Genomic DNA, 14,625 nt, shown 5'->3' on the forward strand with positions numbered 1-14,625 from the left:
AAATAATTTGAAACCAAATTGTAATTACTGTAGTATTTTTTTCATATTTAATTTGTGTTTATGTGAAATTCACAAGATGTTACCATTTCAACCTTGAACAATTGAACAAAACACAAGTAATTCTGAAATAAATGTGGTTGATAATTATTCCTCATTGTCTCTGAAATACACTGTTATAAAATTCAATTGTGATCTCCACTGTTTTTCTGATACAGATTTATATCAGAGGAATTACACCCTTTATCGTCCCAGCACACATTACAGTGAACTCCACCTGGTTTGTTATTCTCATTCTGCTTATAATTGTGGTGTGTGGGCCTGGTCATCGAGTCACCCACAGGGCCATCAGAAACAAATAGCATCTGCAACAATCGATCAGCCCAGTAATGTCAGTAGCACCGACTTTGGGAATCGACTGGTGACCTTGGTGAAACAATTTAAGGACATGAATTTCAATGTGAGGATTGCCCCGGTTTTGTTTGGAGATGCTGGAATTTACACATGCTCTCTGGAATCAAATACATTTCTGACCATTAAGTTAATCACAGTGAAAGGTAGGAGACAGAATGTTACAGTTGCTTTTACCAATTAAGTCATTGTTTAAAATGTAAATAACCTGCCTGTTTCCACAGTCACAGCGGAACCACCTGATACAGTGACTGAGGGAGACACCGTTACCCTGAGCTGCTCTGTGTCTGACGTCACTGCACCAACCAGACTGGTTTGGATCAACGGAGACGGTGAAACTGTTGGAGACAAAACACTGACTGGGGAAGAGAAATCACTGAGTCTGATCTTACATAAAGCTGAGAGAAGCAGAGAGAAATGGACGTGTGGTGTGTTTGATCAAGACAGACTCCGGATTGTCGCCCCGTATTATCAAGAGCGCAGTGGTGAGTTACTGCGGGTTTGTTCTTCATATTGAGAAATATGATCACATTTTGTGTCATTAATCGCTGTATTTGCCAGCAGTTACCCCTCTTTATATCCTGTGTGGGTGGTTCTCTAATGGGGCTGTCGATCCTGTTGCTTTTGTGATCGAAAATATTCTTCGGAAGTTAACAAAGGCATAGAACTTGCTTTTGATCGTTCTATTAAATGTTACCAGGACAAAGGAAACGAGGGGAGAAGTGTGGTGAAAGACGAAGGGCAGTGAAAGACAGCTGAGGAAAAAAGAGAGCAAACAAAGGGATCTGGTCTTATACCAAAATTTGGTGTCCCACAAGGATCCGTTCTGGGACCTCTACATTTGTGATTTTTATTAACGACATGGATGTGGGGGTAGAGGGGTGAGTTGGCAAGTTTGTAGATGACACAAAGGTTGGTGATGTTGTAGATAGTGTAAAGGATTGTCAAAGATTGCAGAGAGACATTGATAGGATGCAGGAGTGAGCTGAGAAGTGGCAGATGGAGTTCAACCCAGAGAAATGTGAGGTGGTACACTTTGGAAGGACAAACTCCAAGGCAGAGTACAAAGTAAATGGCAGGATACTTCGTAGTGTGGAGGAGCAGAGGGATCTGGGAGTACATGTCCACAGATCCCTGAAAGTTGCCTCACAGGTGGATAGGGTAGTTAAGAAAGCTTATAGGGTGTTAGCTTTCATAAGTCGAGGGATAGAGTTTAAGAGTCGCGATGTAATGATGCAGCTCTATAAAACTCTGGTTAGGCCACACTTGGAGTACTGTGTCCAGTTCTGGTTGCCTCACTATAGGAAGGATGTGGAAACACTGGAAAAGGGTATAGAAGAGATTTACCAGAATGCTGCCTGGTTTAGAGAGTATGCATTATGATCAGAGATTAAGGAAGCTAGGGCTTTACTCTTTGGAGAGAAGGAGGATGAGAGGAGACATGATAGAGGTGTACAAGATAATAAGAGGAATATAATCTTGGGAGGATGGGAGCAAGGGAGATGAGGCCGAGTACAGGGCTATGGTAGGAAACTTCGTCACATGGTTTGAACAGAATTACCTGCAGATTAATGTGAAAAAGACTAAGGAGCTGGTGGTAGACCTGAGGAGAGCTAGGGTACCGGTGACCCCAGTTTGAATTCAGGGCGTCAGTGTGGACATGGTGGAGGATTACAAATACCTGGGGATACAGATTGACAATAAACTGGACTGGTCAAAGAACACTGAGGCTGTCTACAAGAAGGGTCAGAGCCGTCTCTATTTCCTGAGGAGACTGAGGTCCTTTAACATCTGCTGGACAATGCTGAGGATGTTCTACGAGTCTGTGGTGGCCAGTGCTATCATGTTTGCTGTTGTGTGCTGGGGCAGCAGGCTGAGGGTAGCAGACACCAACAAATTCAACAATCTCATTCGTAAGGCCAGTGATGTTGTAGGGATGGAACTGGACTCTCCACGGTGGTGTCTGAAAAGAGGATGCTGTCCAAGTTGCATGCCATCTTGGTCAATGTCTCCCATCCAGTACATAATGTACTGGCTGGGCACAGGAGTACATTCAGCCAGAGACTCGTTCCACCGAGATGTAGCACAGAGCATCATAGGGAGTCATTCCTGCCTGTGGCCATCAAACTTTACAACTCCTCCCTTGGAGGGTCAGACACCCTGAGCCAATAGGCTGGTCCTGGACTTATTTCATAATTTACTGGCATAATTTACATACTACTATTTGACTATTTATGGTTCTATTACTATTTATTATTTATGGTGCAACTGTAACGAAAACCAATTTCCCCCGGGATCAATAAAGTATGACTATGACTATGACTAGATAGAGTGGATAGCCAGCGCCTCTTCCCCAGGGCACCACCGCTCAATACAAGAGGACATGGCTTTAAGGTAAGGGGTGGGAAGTTCAAGGGGGATATTAAAGGAAGGTTTTTTACTCAGAGAGTGGTTGGTGCGTGGAATGCACTGCCTGAGTCAGTGGTGAAGGCAGATACACTAGTGAAGTTTAAGAGACTACTAGACAGATATATGGAGGAATTTAAGGTGGGGGCTTATATGGGAGGCAGGGTTTGAGGGTCGGCACAACATTGTGGGCCAAAGGGCCTGTACTGTGCTGTACTATTCTATGTTCTAAAACATTGATTCCATTGAAATTGAAATTTAACCGGTAATTTAACTAAATAAATAGCCAGATTCAATTAGCAAAATATCTGCCTCTGAAACTAAGAATTTTACAGAAAAATACTGAGGCAACTTTAAACACTGAACATTCACTTGTATGTCAGTGATTAGATAAAAATACAAACCAGCATAACAAAGTTAAACTACAAGAAAAATAACATTTTCACAGCCCAATCCAACAGGATTGTAATACAAACCATGGGATAATTCTGTGTCCTCAGAATCAGTCTTGAAACTTCCCTTTTCCCTGTAACACTGATTCTTTTGGGAGGCTCACGGAATCAGGACAACATTGGGTAATGACAGTAAAATGGAGAATTTCCAACGGACCTGGGCCAGGCCCATTGACACAATCACCACACACCTTCTCTCATGTCCATACAGGCTGATCCTGAACACAATCACCACACATCTTAGACCATAAGACCATCAGACAAAGGAGGAGAAGTCGGCCATTCGGCCCGTCGAGTCTGCTCTGCCATTTTATCATGAGCTGATCCATTCTCCCATTTAGTCCCACTCCCCTGTCTTCTCACCATAACCTTTGATGCACTGGCTACTCAGATAACTATCAATCTCCTTCTTAAATACACCAAATGACTTGGCCTCCAGAACCACCCGTGGCAACAAATTCCATAGATTCACCACCCTCCGGCTAAAAAAAATTCTTTGCATCTCTGTTCTGAATGGGCACCCTTCAATCCTTAAGTCATGCCCTCTCATACTAGACTCCCACATTATGGGAAATAACTTTGCCACATCCAGTCTGTTCATGCCTTTCAACATTCAAAATGTTTCTATGAAATTTCCCCTCATTCTCCTACACTTCAAGGAATACAGTCCAAGAGTGGACAAACGTTCCTCATATGTTAACCCTCTCATTCCCAGAATCATTCTAGTGAATCTTCTCTGTACCCTCTCCAACGTCAGCACATCCTTTCTTAAATAAGGAGACCAAAACTGCCCACAATACTCCAAGTGAGGTCTCACCAGCGCCTTATAGACTCTCAGCATCACATCCCTGCTCCTATACTCTATTCCTCTAGAAATGAATGCCAACATTGCATTCGCCTTCTTCACCACCGACTCAACCTGGACGTTAACCTTCAGGGTATCCTGTACGAGGACTCCCAAGTCCCGTTGCATCTCAGAACTTTGAATTCTCTCCCTATTTAAATAATGGTCTGCCCGTTTATTTCTTCTCCCAAAGTGCATAAACAGACACTTGCCAACATTGTATTTCATTTGCCACTTCTTTGCTCATTCTTCCAATCTATCCAAGTCTCTCTGCAGACTCTCTGTTTCCTCAGCACTACCGGCCCTTCCACCTATCTTTGTATCATCAGCAAACTTAGCCACAAAGCCATCTATTCCATAATACAAATCGTTGATGTGCAATGTAAAAAGAAGCGTCCCCAACACGGACCCCTGTGGAACACCACTGGTAACTGGCAACCAACCAGAATACGATCCCTTTATTCCCACTCTGTTTCCTGCCAATCAGCCAATGATCTATCCACGTATGTAACTTTCACGTAATTCCATGGGTTCTTATCTTGTTAAGTAGCCTCATGTGTAGCACCTTGTCAAAGTCCATCTGAAAATCCAAAAGGGGAACATGCATGCGACAGTGACCACACCCCGGGCAACGGCTTCGACAAGCCGGCTAAACCAGGAGAGGGTAGCCGACGGGTCTCAAACCCTCGGTGAGATAAGGAGTTGTCGATCCCAGCATACAAAGACAGACTCCGGCGTATTGAGTGGACGAGACCAATGGAAGGTCCAACGGTCAAGAAGGCGGTCTCTACAAACATTGTGGAACTTGTAGAGCAGGACAAGACACAGAAGATGTCCTGGTCATCCACTGCGCCTAGTCCCATCTCCAGCCATCTCGACTCTGTCTTGCCACTGGATCCAGATGAGAATTGGGAAGAGAGTGTGAGGCTTACACTGTGCAACTCTCCCTCACTTAAATCCAAATCACGCGCTAGTCTTGACACCATCAAATGGTGTTTGAAGTCCTCATCGACCTCGACGATGGATGAACTCACAGCTCATCGGAATAGCAAGGCCTGGTCTGTTCTGTATCTCTAAGTAAATCATCCATAACTTCTGAAAGATGTCCAGTGACTAATGGTCCCTGTCTCTAAAGCTTGACCCAAGAATCCATGTGTAGTCCAGACGTGGAGTGCAGTGACAAGGGAGGGTCAGTCCTCATTCATTAAACTCTCAAATTGCTACATGAATACACATCATCACTCAGCACTTTGTGAGTAAAGGGACACTCTGCAAGGGGGAGGATTTTAAAAGTGAGATAACTCATTTAGACGGATGGGAAAGATTGGCAGCTGCAGTGAACACTGGAAAGTAAGAGTTATTGAGACTCTTTTCTGAAATAGAAGGAAGCATGGTTCAGGCGCAAGGAACTGGGATCATGTGAGTCCTTGGAAGAGTATGAAGAATGCAAGAATATATTTAAGAAAGAAATTGGTCTGGTAAGAATAGGGCAAGGGAAAGCTTTAGCAGGGAAAATTAAGGATAATCTGCAGAGATTTTTAAAAATATGTTGAGGAAAGAAAGTAACTAGGGAGAGGAAAGGGCCACTGAAAAACCAAAGTGAATGTATACACTCAGTGGTTACTGTGGTAATTACACCTGTACACCTGCTTATTAATGCAAATATATGATCAGCCAGTCATGTGGCAGCAACTCAAGGAACAAGGCATGCAGACGTCGTCAAGAGATTCAGTTGTTCAGACCAAACATCAGAATGGAGGAGAAATACAAAATAAGTACTTTGATCATGGAATGATTGTTGGTGTCTGGTGGGTTGATATGAGTATCTCAGAAACTGCTGATCTCCTGGAATCGTCACGTACAACAGTCTCCAGAGTTTACTGAGAAATGTGTGAGAAAAACATCCAGTGAGTGGCAGTTCTGTGGGTGAAAATGTTTGTTCATGAACGAGATCGGAGGAGAATGACCAGACTGGTTCAAGCTGCAGGAAGTTGAGAGTAATTCAAATAACCACTAAGCTAAGCTTCCCGGCCTTGATCTTGTGTATCCAAAGGCACTGAGGGAAGTTGTAGAAGAAATTGCGAGAGCAATTTTTGTGTGTGGGAGATTATGTCTCACATATCTGATTGGGATTTGAAGAAATAATCAAGAACGGTGGATGAGGGAGGGTGTTGATTTGATCTATACAAACTGCATGAAAGTCATGATTGGCTGTGGTACACCACTTGGTACACCACTTGGTACTGACCTCCAGATAGTAAACATCAGAGATGAAGGAGGAGGAGAAGATGGCGGCGCAACGGCAGCACGCGCGGCCCCTCTGGTGAGTGATATCTGTAATCTGTCAAGTAGGGTACCGTGCACAATTCTGATTTGATGGAGACAGGCGTGAGAGTACGGATGAACATCTGGAGAAACTTCTGAAATGCCTGCTTTGCTTCCACTGTTACTGTGTGGTCTGGAATCTCCGGAGCAGAAGGCCTCGAATCCTCGGCTTTGCTTGTTTCGGTGGCCGGGCATCTCATTTTAATTACCTTATTTCATTGCTTGTTATGAAGTATCCTTCTTGTTAAAAGCTCCCGGTGCATCAGAAAAATTCATATGAACTTCAGGAGCTGTAATGAGATCATCAGCTCTGTGAGGGGGCACTGAAGAGCAGAGAACTCCAAGATTTGTAGAGCGCCTGAATTGGTTTACTGTTGTTTAACGAGAACGTTAATCGTTTGGAGTTCCTCGTATTTCTCTCCTGCGACTGACTCTTTGTAATGTGGTCTCCTAATGCTTTCTGCTTCAGCATGTAAAGTTTATTTTGATAGGCTCAGGGATTCCATGTGACCTGTATTATTGAATTCGATGCCTGATTAGCGCTAATCACTACGTCTAGTTCTGAGAATGTTACTTCAGTATCGCTCAGCCGAGCCACCCATATACTTTTGGAATTATTACGAATAAGCTCTCAATGCCATCTCTGCATAAGAAACTGTCTTTCCTCTGCATTTGGGTTCCAGTCTTGCTAGCACACATTATGACAGGGGCTGAAAGGATGCTTCAGAAATCTCAAACAATTTTAATCAGAAATTATGAACAGAATCAGAACTCACAACTTACTCGAAATGAATTCTCCAAAATGCTCTTCATGACTCAGATCACATTGAGAAGTTGTTGTCTGATTATTTTTACCTTTCCACTTGCAGGCAGTGCGAATTGTATTTACTTTTTCCATCAGGAAGGGAACTTTGTATTGAAGGGACCAGACAATCCTGGAAGTGACTCCATTGATTTGGAATGGAGGCCACACACAGGGCAACAAACCACAAAGCGATTGGCCTCTTTTCACAGAGAAGATCAGCGGTGGGCCGTACAATGGAGTGATGAGTTCAGTAAAATACCAGACATTTTCCAGAGGTTACATGTGGAGTGGGGTACCCTTAATCTGAGAATCAGGGAGCCCATCTTTGAACTTGCGAGACTGTTCACCTGGAATCAGACACAGTCCAGTGGGAAAATCGTGAGACAGTGGGAAGTATTTGGGATCAAAGGTAAGTTGGTTAATGAGTACAATGGGTTCAAAAACAATGATTTCCTGTGACTATTTTTTCAAGTTCTGAACATAATGTTGGGATTGTGTCCACATATTTTCTGGAAATGTTAGCAACAAAACAAATCTCAAAATGGATTTGGTGACATATACATTCTTTGATAATAAATTTACTTTAAACTTTGATCCTCTAGCCCCAGAATCCAGCATAAAATAAACTATTCATTGTCATCAGCCTTGTGGGTAATAATATTTGAGTCGTTTATTTGGTCAATTTTTATAAAAATTGCTACAGAGTTGGGTTTGATGAGATTGAACCTGTGTGAGAGCTGAGGAAAATGGCTCTGATCTCCTGAATATCTAAACCACAGCTCATTGTCAATAAGGGAGGTCAGAGGAGACTGGCTCAAGCTGACAGTAACTCAGATAACCATGTGTTACAATAGGGATGTGTAGAAGAGCATTACTGAATACATTCACCTTCAGGAATCCAAGTGAATAAAGTCCATCTGTGGACTTTACCTGTCTCTTTGCTGACTCTGTGTTTTGGGAAGATGGGCATCTCAGTTGGTATCGTCTGCATTCCAGCTCCCTATCAACTTCACTGTCTCAGCCATCCTAGGAGCTGGTATTTATCCCAGTGGAAATCTGAAACATCCATATCTCTGCATCTGTGATAACCTAATTCTTTGCTCCCTGTCCCTCTCTTGCAGATTTACACGATAAGGTGTACACAGTTTATCGGTCAGACATAGATCACAGTGAACTCAAGCTGATTTGTGAAGCTTCTGCTGAGTTAAGTAAGACCAAATGGACTTGGAAGCCACATTTCCAGAATCAGGTGATGGAAATAGCAACCACCGACAAATCTCAGCCTATCATTATCAGTGGCAGGAGCTACTTTGAGAACCGACTGAGAACTACACAGGAAATTCTGAATGTCAGTAACTTCAACTTGAGAATTGTTCCTGTGCAGTTTGAAGATGCCGGAGATTACACATGTTCTCTGGGATCACATCAATACGTGACCATTGAATTAATCACAGTTAGAGGTAGGAAACAGAATGTTTTCAGTGATATGTCACTGGGAGAGAATGTGCAGTTTGCATACATACTGCAATTTCAGCACAAGTTTCTGCAGTTACTTCCCTTGTTTGAGAAGTTGTTTTTTACTCCAAAACTTCTGCTGAAGTTTATCTGCATCTTACTAAACTTTATTACTGCGTTAAATCAACAGAATCTAGCAATACTTTGAAAAATTCTTCTCACTTAATTTGCTTTTAAACTTTTTTACTTTATTCTTGAGAACTAATGTGGTGAAATTTGTTTCCCACAGCTGCAAATGAGACAGTCGCAAAAAATCAGTATTTCTTCATTACATTAAAAAAAATTCAAGTTCTCTAAAGTCATGCCCAGAATACTTCCTCTCCTCAGATGTTAGATTGATGTTTGAAGCCTCATTCAAGATTTTAAGGTGAATAAGAATCAGAATCAGGTTTAATATCACCGACATATGTTGTGAAATTTGTTGTTAATTGGTATGAGTTCTTCGCAACATGTGATAATAAAAAACTGCAATTTACAGTTTCTATAGATATGTACATATTGAAGATAGAAAGTTAAATAATACATTCTAAAATTAGGCAAAGCAAGACCTCCATCCTTTTTCAATTTTTGTAAATGACATTTACTGATTCTTGGTCTTTTATTATTCCAAATAAAAGATAAAATAATAGAATCAATCCGATCAAAAAACTTCCTAGTCAAAAAAACAGGAATATTCTGAAATAAATATAAAAATTTCGGTAGAATCATCATTTTAACTACATGAATACGACCAACAAGTGAAAATGTAAGTGGACTCCATCTACTAAATAAATACTTCACAGAATCTACTAAGGGAGCAAAATTAGCTTTATAAAGATCCTTATATTTTTTAGTAATTACAATACCTAAATATCTAAAAGAGTCTGAAACTTTAAAAGAGTATTATCATATATAGAAACAGAATCATTTAAAGGAAATAATTCACTTTTACTAAAATTAATTTTATATCCTGAAAAACCTCCAAATTCATTAAATAATTTTAACAGGGCAGGAATGGATTCGTCAGGGTTAGATATATAAACCAATAAATCATCAGCATAAAGAGAGACCTTATGCATGGACTCATTCACAAATATCCCATGGATATTTTTAGCCTCACGAAGAGCAATAGCAAAGGGTTCTAATATTAAATTAAACGACAAAGGACTTAATGGACAGCCTTGCCTTGTCCCCCGTGAAAGCTGAAAAAAAGGAGACCTACAATTGTTAGTAACAACAGTAGCAATAGGGGCTTTATATATCATTTTAATCCAATTATTAAAATTAACACCAAATTTCTCTAAAACATTGAATAAGTATTTCCATTCAACTCGGTCGAACGCTTTTTCAGCATCCAAAGATACAACACATTGTGGAATTTTAGAAGAGGATGAATATATAATATTAAGTAGTCTCCAAACATTTGAAAAGGAATAACGACCCTTTATGTATTACTGGGCTGTTAATCTGCGATATATTTCTTTTTGGTTATACTGGGTTGATAAAACTGATCGGCCAATTTGGGTAGATCTGGAACTAAAAGTTGTAAAACAGTTTTATTTAACTTCGTTATTGGGGGCTCTTTTACCTATGCAATTAGGTAAAGTTGTTAATCTAAACTTATATCTTGTGATTAAGTATTCTTTACAAATTTGGCTCCAGTTCCGCAATTCTATTAATCTTAAAAAATTTAAACTTTGTAGTTTAATTTACCGAAATTACTTTTTTAAGCCTTCTTTGAGTGATCCAATTTTTCTACTTTGGAAAAATAAAGGTATTAATTCTTTTTTAGATTTATTTAAAGAAGATAGATTGATGTCCTTTGAACAATAAACTGATAAATATTCTCTTTCATATTCACACTTTCTGTAATACCTTCAAGTTAGACATTTTTTCACAAAAATATTTAAGTAATTTCCCTTACATATGGGAGGCTGACCTGTTAGATACTATTATGAGTATGAATCCTTTGATTAAGGGTTCTATTGGAAGAATTTATAATTTATTATTACAATGGGATAAGAGTCCTTTGTCTAAGATTAAACAGGATTGGGAAAATGAACTTAATTTGACTTTTATGACGGAGGATTGGATGTGGATATTGAAGTTGGTTAACTCTTCTTCAATTTGTGCTAGCCATTCATTGATTCAATTTAAAATTGTACATCGTTATCATTTGACAAAGGAGAGACTTTCTAAAATCTTTCCTAATGTTCATAGTCATTGTGATAGATGTAAAACTGAGATAGCTACACTGACACATATGTTTTGGTCTTGTACTATATTGGAACAATTCTGGAAGTCGGTTTTCTCAACAATTTCTAAAGCACTTAAAATTAATTTACAACCTAATAAATTAACTGTGCTTTTTGGAATAGTTCCTCAAAATATTCATGGTATTTCTGAGTCTGACCAACATGTTATTGCATTTGTTACATTGATAGCTAGGAGGGCCATTTTGTTGAACTGGAAGAATACACCAGCTCCTACTTTGTCACAATGGTTCTCTCAAGTGATGCTATGTCTTAGTTTGGAGAAAATTAGAAGTCGAACCTTTGAACCTTTATTTGATTTTGAGAAAAGATGGGGCTCATTTGCTCGTTATTATCATTTGAGTTAATTAACATAATTTTTCCACGATCTAATTGTAAATTCTTTTAGTATATTTTCTTTTCTTGCTGGCAGATTGATGTTTATTTTTAGAAGTTTTTGTATGACGCATGGCTCCGGGGTTGTACACCTAATGGGTTCTATTTTTTTTTCTCACTTTTCCGCTCAGTAGGCTTTTTTTTGTTATCACAAAATTTTGTTTTCAATCTTTAAGTTTTTTTTGAGGCATTGTAAGTGTTGTTACTTCGATGTACTCATGTTATTTTTCCTATATGTATACAATAAAAAGATTTGAAAAAAAAGAAAGATTGAAGGTTAAATTAAATGAATAGTGTAAAAAGAGAAAAAAAAAGTGGTGAGGTAGTGTTTATGGGTTCAGTGTCCATTCAGAAATCTGATGGCAGAGGAAAGAAGCTATTCCTAATAGATTGATATGTGCCTTCAGGCTCCTGTACACCGTCCCTGATCATAGCAATGAGAAGAAGATATGTCCTGGGAGACGGAGTTGCCTAATGATACACATTGCCTTTCTGAGGCATTTCTCCTTGAAGATGTCCTAGTGTCCATGATAGAGCTGACTGAGTTTGCATCATTCTGCAGCTTATTGTGATCCTGTGCAGGGCTCCACCCCAACCTCTCCCCCAAACCAGATGGTGATGCAGCCGTGTGATTCAGGAATTTTACAAGTAAGATTCATTCATCTCTTGCAGAGCGAGAGTGTTCTGCACAGGGTCACTATGTTCAGGGGCTGATCATTATACAATGTGTTCAAAACCAATGTAAAAGACAAGTTCAAATTGTGCAACAAAATGTTGCTTACTTATAGTGCCAGTGATGATTTGGGTTAGTTTTACAGTCAACAGAAAAAAGCAATACAGTTGAGTTGAAACTTTGGCCATTGTTTAAAATCCAGTGATTTGTTGTTTCCACAGTCACAGCTGAACCACCCGATGCAGTGACTGAGGGAGACAACGTCACCCTGACCTGCTCTGTGTCTGAGGTCAGTGAATCAATGAGACTGGTTTGGATCAACAGTGATGGTGAAACTGTGGATGAGAAAATATTCATGGAATGGAAGAATGAAGGTGACTCTTTGCAGCTGATTATTCCAACAGACGATAAAATCCGAAGAAAATGGACGTGTGTCTTGTTTCATCAAAGCAGGCCCAAGATTTTTATTCCATATTATCTTCAGGTGAAGAGTAAGTGACTTATGTTCAAGTTTTTGATATCTCTTTTTCCAAATCTTAGACATTTCTGCTATATCTCAGGGCCCATCACATGCCTGTAACTTTACTTCTATGGTAAGTAGACCAAGTCTCAGATGGGATCACTGTTGGTTGGTTGACTATTGAGCAAAAGCTGCCTTAGTACATAGAAAGAAATCATGAACTTAACCAATTTCCCCCAGGATCAATAAAGTATGACTATGACTATGAATCATCAATGTCTGTCCTTTCTGAGAGGTGACCTGAAATATGACAAGTGATCTGTGTTTCCAGGGTATCACTGTGAACCTTTATTGTTAGTGGACAGTGCTATACAGTGAAGTAGGTAATGGAGGATCTTTGTCATGAGTTAAACAGGACCATCCTTTCAAAAGATAGCACCAAGGCAGACTCAGCAAAATCCTCCTCAAAGATTAGCTTTCTTAGTTACATGTACATCCAAATATGGAATGAAATGTGTCATTTTTGTCAACGACCAACACAGTACGAGGATATGTTGGGTGGTAGCCCAAAAGTGTTGCCATGCTTCCAGCACCAACGTAGGATGCCGACGAATTCCTCCTGATGGAGGTCATTCCAGTCGATGTCATCAAAGTTGTCCTGTAGCATGGAATCCGATTGGTCGGACCAACAGTGGACGGTTTTAACAATGGCTGCCCCTCGTTTCAGCTTCTGCCTGTACTTAGGCAGCAGAAAAAATGGAGAAGGGATCTGATTTTCCAAATGAAGGGGAGGGGCGAAGGGTGCTTTGTAATCATGTGGAAGGGGAGTTAGCACTGGTTGAATATGCTGTCTCCCCATGTGCCCACCTGGATGTGTTAGCAAAACTTTGGAGAGACTTTAGACAGTGTCACTCTATCAAAGTCACTGGCGATGATGAAGGCAGCCTCTGGGTGTGCATTCTCCAGGGTGCTAATAGTCTGATGCAGATCCTTGAGAGCCGGGTAAGTATCAGCCTGCGGTGGATTATACACAGCTGTGAACTCCCTCGGCAGCCAGTAAGATCTACAGGCAAGTGCCAGGCAATCAAAATATAATTCTTTATTCACTGTGTTGAAGAACAGCTCTCTCTGCAGACAATAGTGTGTATTCAACTGACAAGCCTTGTACTAGATGGACAATCCGTTCTTCATTGTATTAACTGGCTGCTATCCCCAATCCACTCTAGATTCAGTAGCATCACAACAGGGCGCAGTTAGTCTGATAATTTACAGCTTGGGGCATCAATCTTCGGAGTTCAATTCCGGTTCCGACTTTAAGGAGTTTCTACGGCTTAATCAACACATGGGCTTCCTCCCAGTGCTCTGATTTCCTCTCACATTGCAAAGGTGTACTTTATTGTACTTTATACTTTATACTTTATTGTCACCAAACAATCGATACTAGAACGTACAATCATCATAGCCATATTTGAATCTGCGCTTCCCACTCCCTGGATTACAAATCAATAATAAGTATTAAAAATTTAAATTATAAATCATAAGTCACAAATAGAAAAATTAGAAAAATGGAAAGTAAGGTGGTACAAAAAAACTGAGATGCAGGTCTGGATATTTGGAGGGTACTGCCCAGGTCCAGGTCAGGATCCGTTCAGCAGTCTTACCACAGTTGGAAAGAAGCTGTTCCCATATCTGGCCGTATGAGTCTTCAAGCTCCTGAGCCTTCTTCCGAAGGGAAGAGGGATGAAAAGTGTGTTAGCTGGGTGGGTCATATCCTTGATTATCCTGGCAGTACTGCTCTGACAGCGTGTGGTGTAAAGTGAGTCCAGGGACGGAGATTGGTTTGTGTGATGTGCTGCACCATGTTCATGATCTTCTGCAGCTTCTTCTGGTCTTGGACAGGACAACTTCCATACCAGGTTGTGATGCACCCTGGAAAAATGCTTTCTACGGTGCATCTATAAAAATTAGTGAACATTTTAGGGGACAGGCCAAACTTCTTTAGTTTTCTCAGGAAGTAAAGGCGCTGGTGGGCCTTCTTGGCAGTGGACTCTGCTTAGTTGGATGAAGTCAGGTCATTTGTGATATTGACCCTGAGAAACTTAAAGCCTTT

General features: G+C 40.5%; 1 protein-coding gene across 1 annotated transcript in view; it reads left to right on the forward strand.

Annotated features, from left to right (window-relative positions):
* The first annotated feature begins 340 nt into the window (after window positions 1–340).
* Window positions 341–14,625, forward strand: part of LOC134349883 (CD276 antigen-like) — a 28,851-nt gene continuing 14,566 nt past the window's right edge. The window contains exons 1-4 of the mRNA XM_063054849.1: window positions 341–554; window positions 633–893; window positions 8,362–8,700; window positions 12,277–12,546. Coding sequence (XP_062910919.1) covers window positions 446–554; window positions 633–893; window positions 8,362–8,700; window positions 12,277–12,546 — 979 coding nt within the window. The 5' untranslated portion in view covers window positions 341–445. The remainder of the gene's footprint in view (window positions 555–632; window positions 894–8,361; window positions 8,701–12,276; window positions 12,547–14,625) is intronic.

Source organism: Mobula hypostoma, chromosome 7, assembly GCF_963921235.1.
Source record: "Mobula hypostoma chromosome 7, sMobHyp1.1, whole genome shotgun sequence".
NCBI classification, from domain to species: domain Eukaryota; kingdom Metazoa; phylum Chordata; class Chondrichthyes; order Myliobatiformes; family Myliobatidae; genus Mobula; species Mobula hypostoma.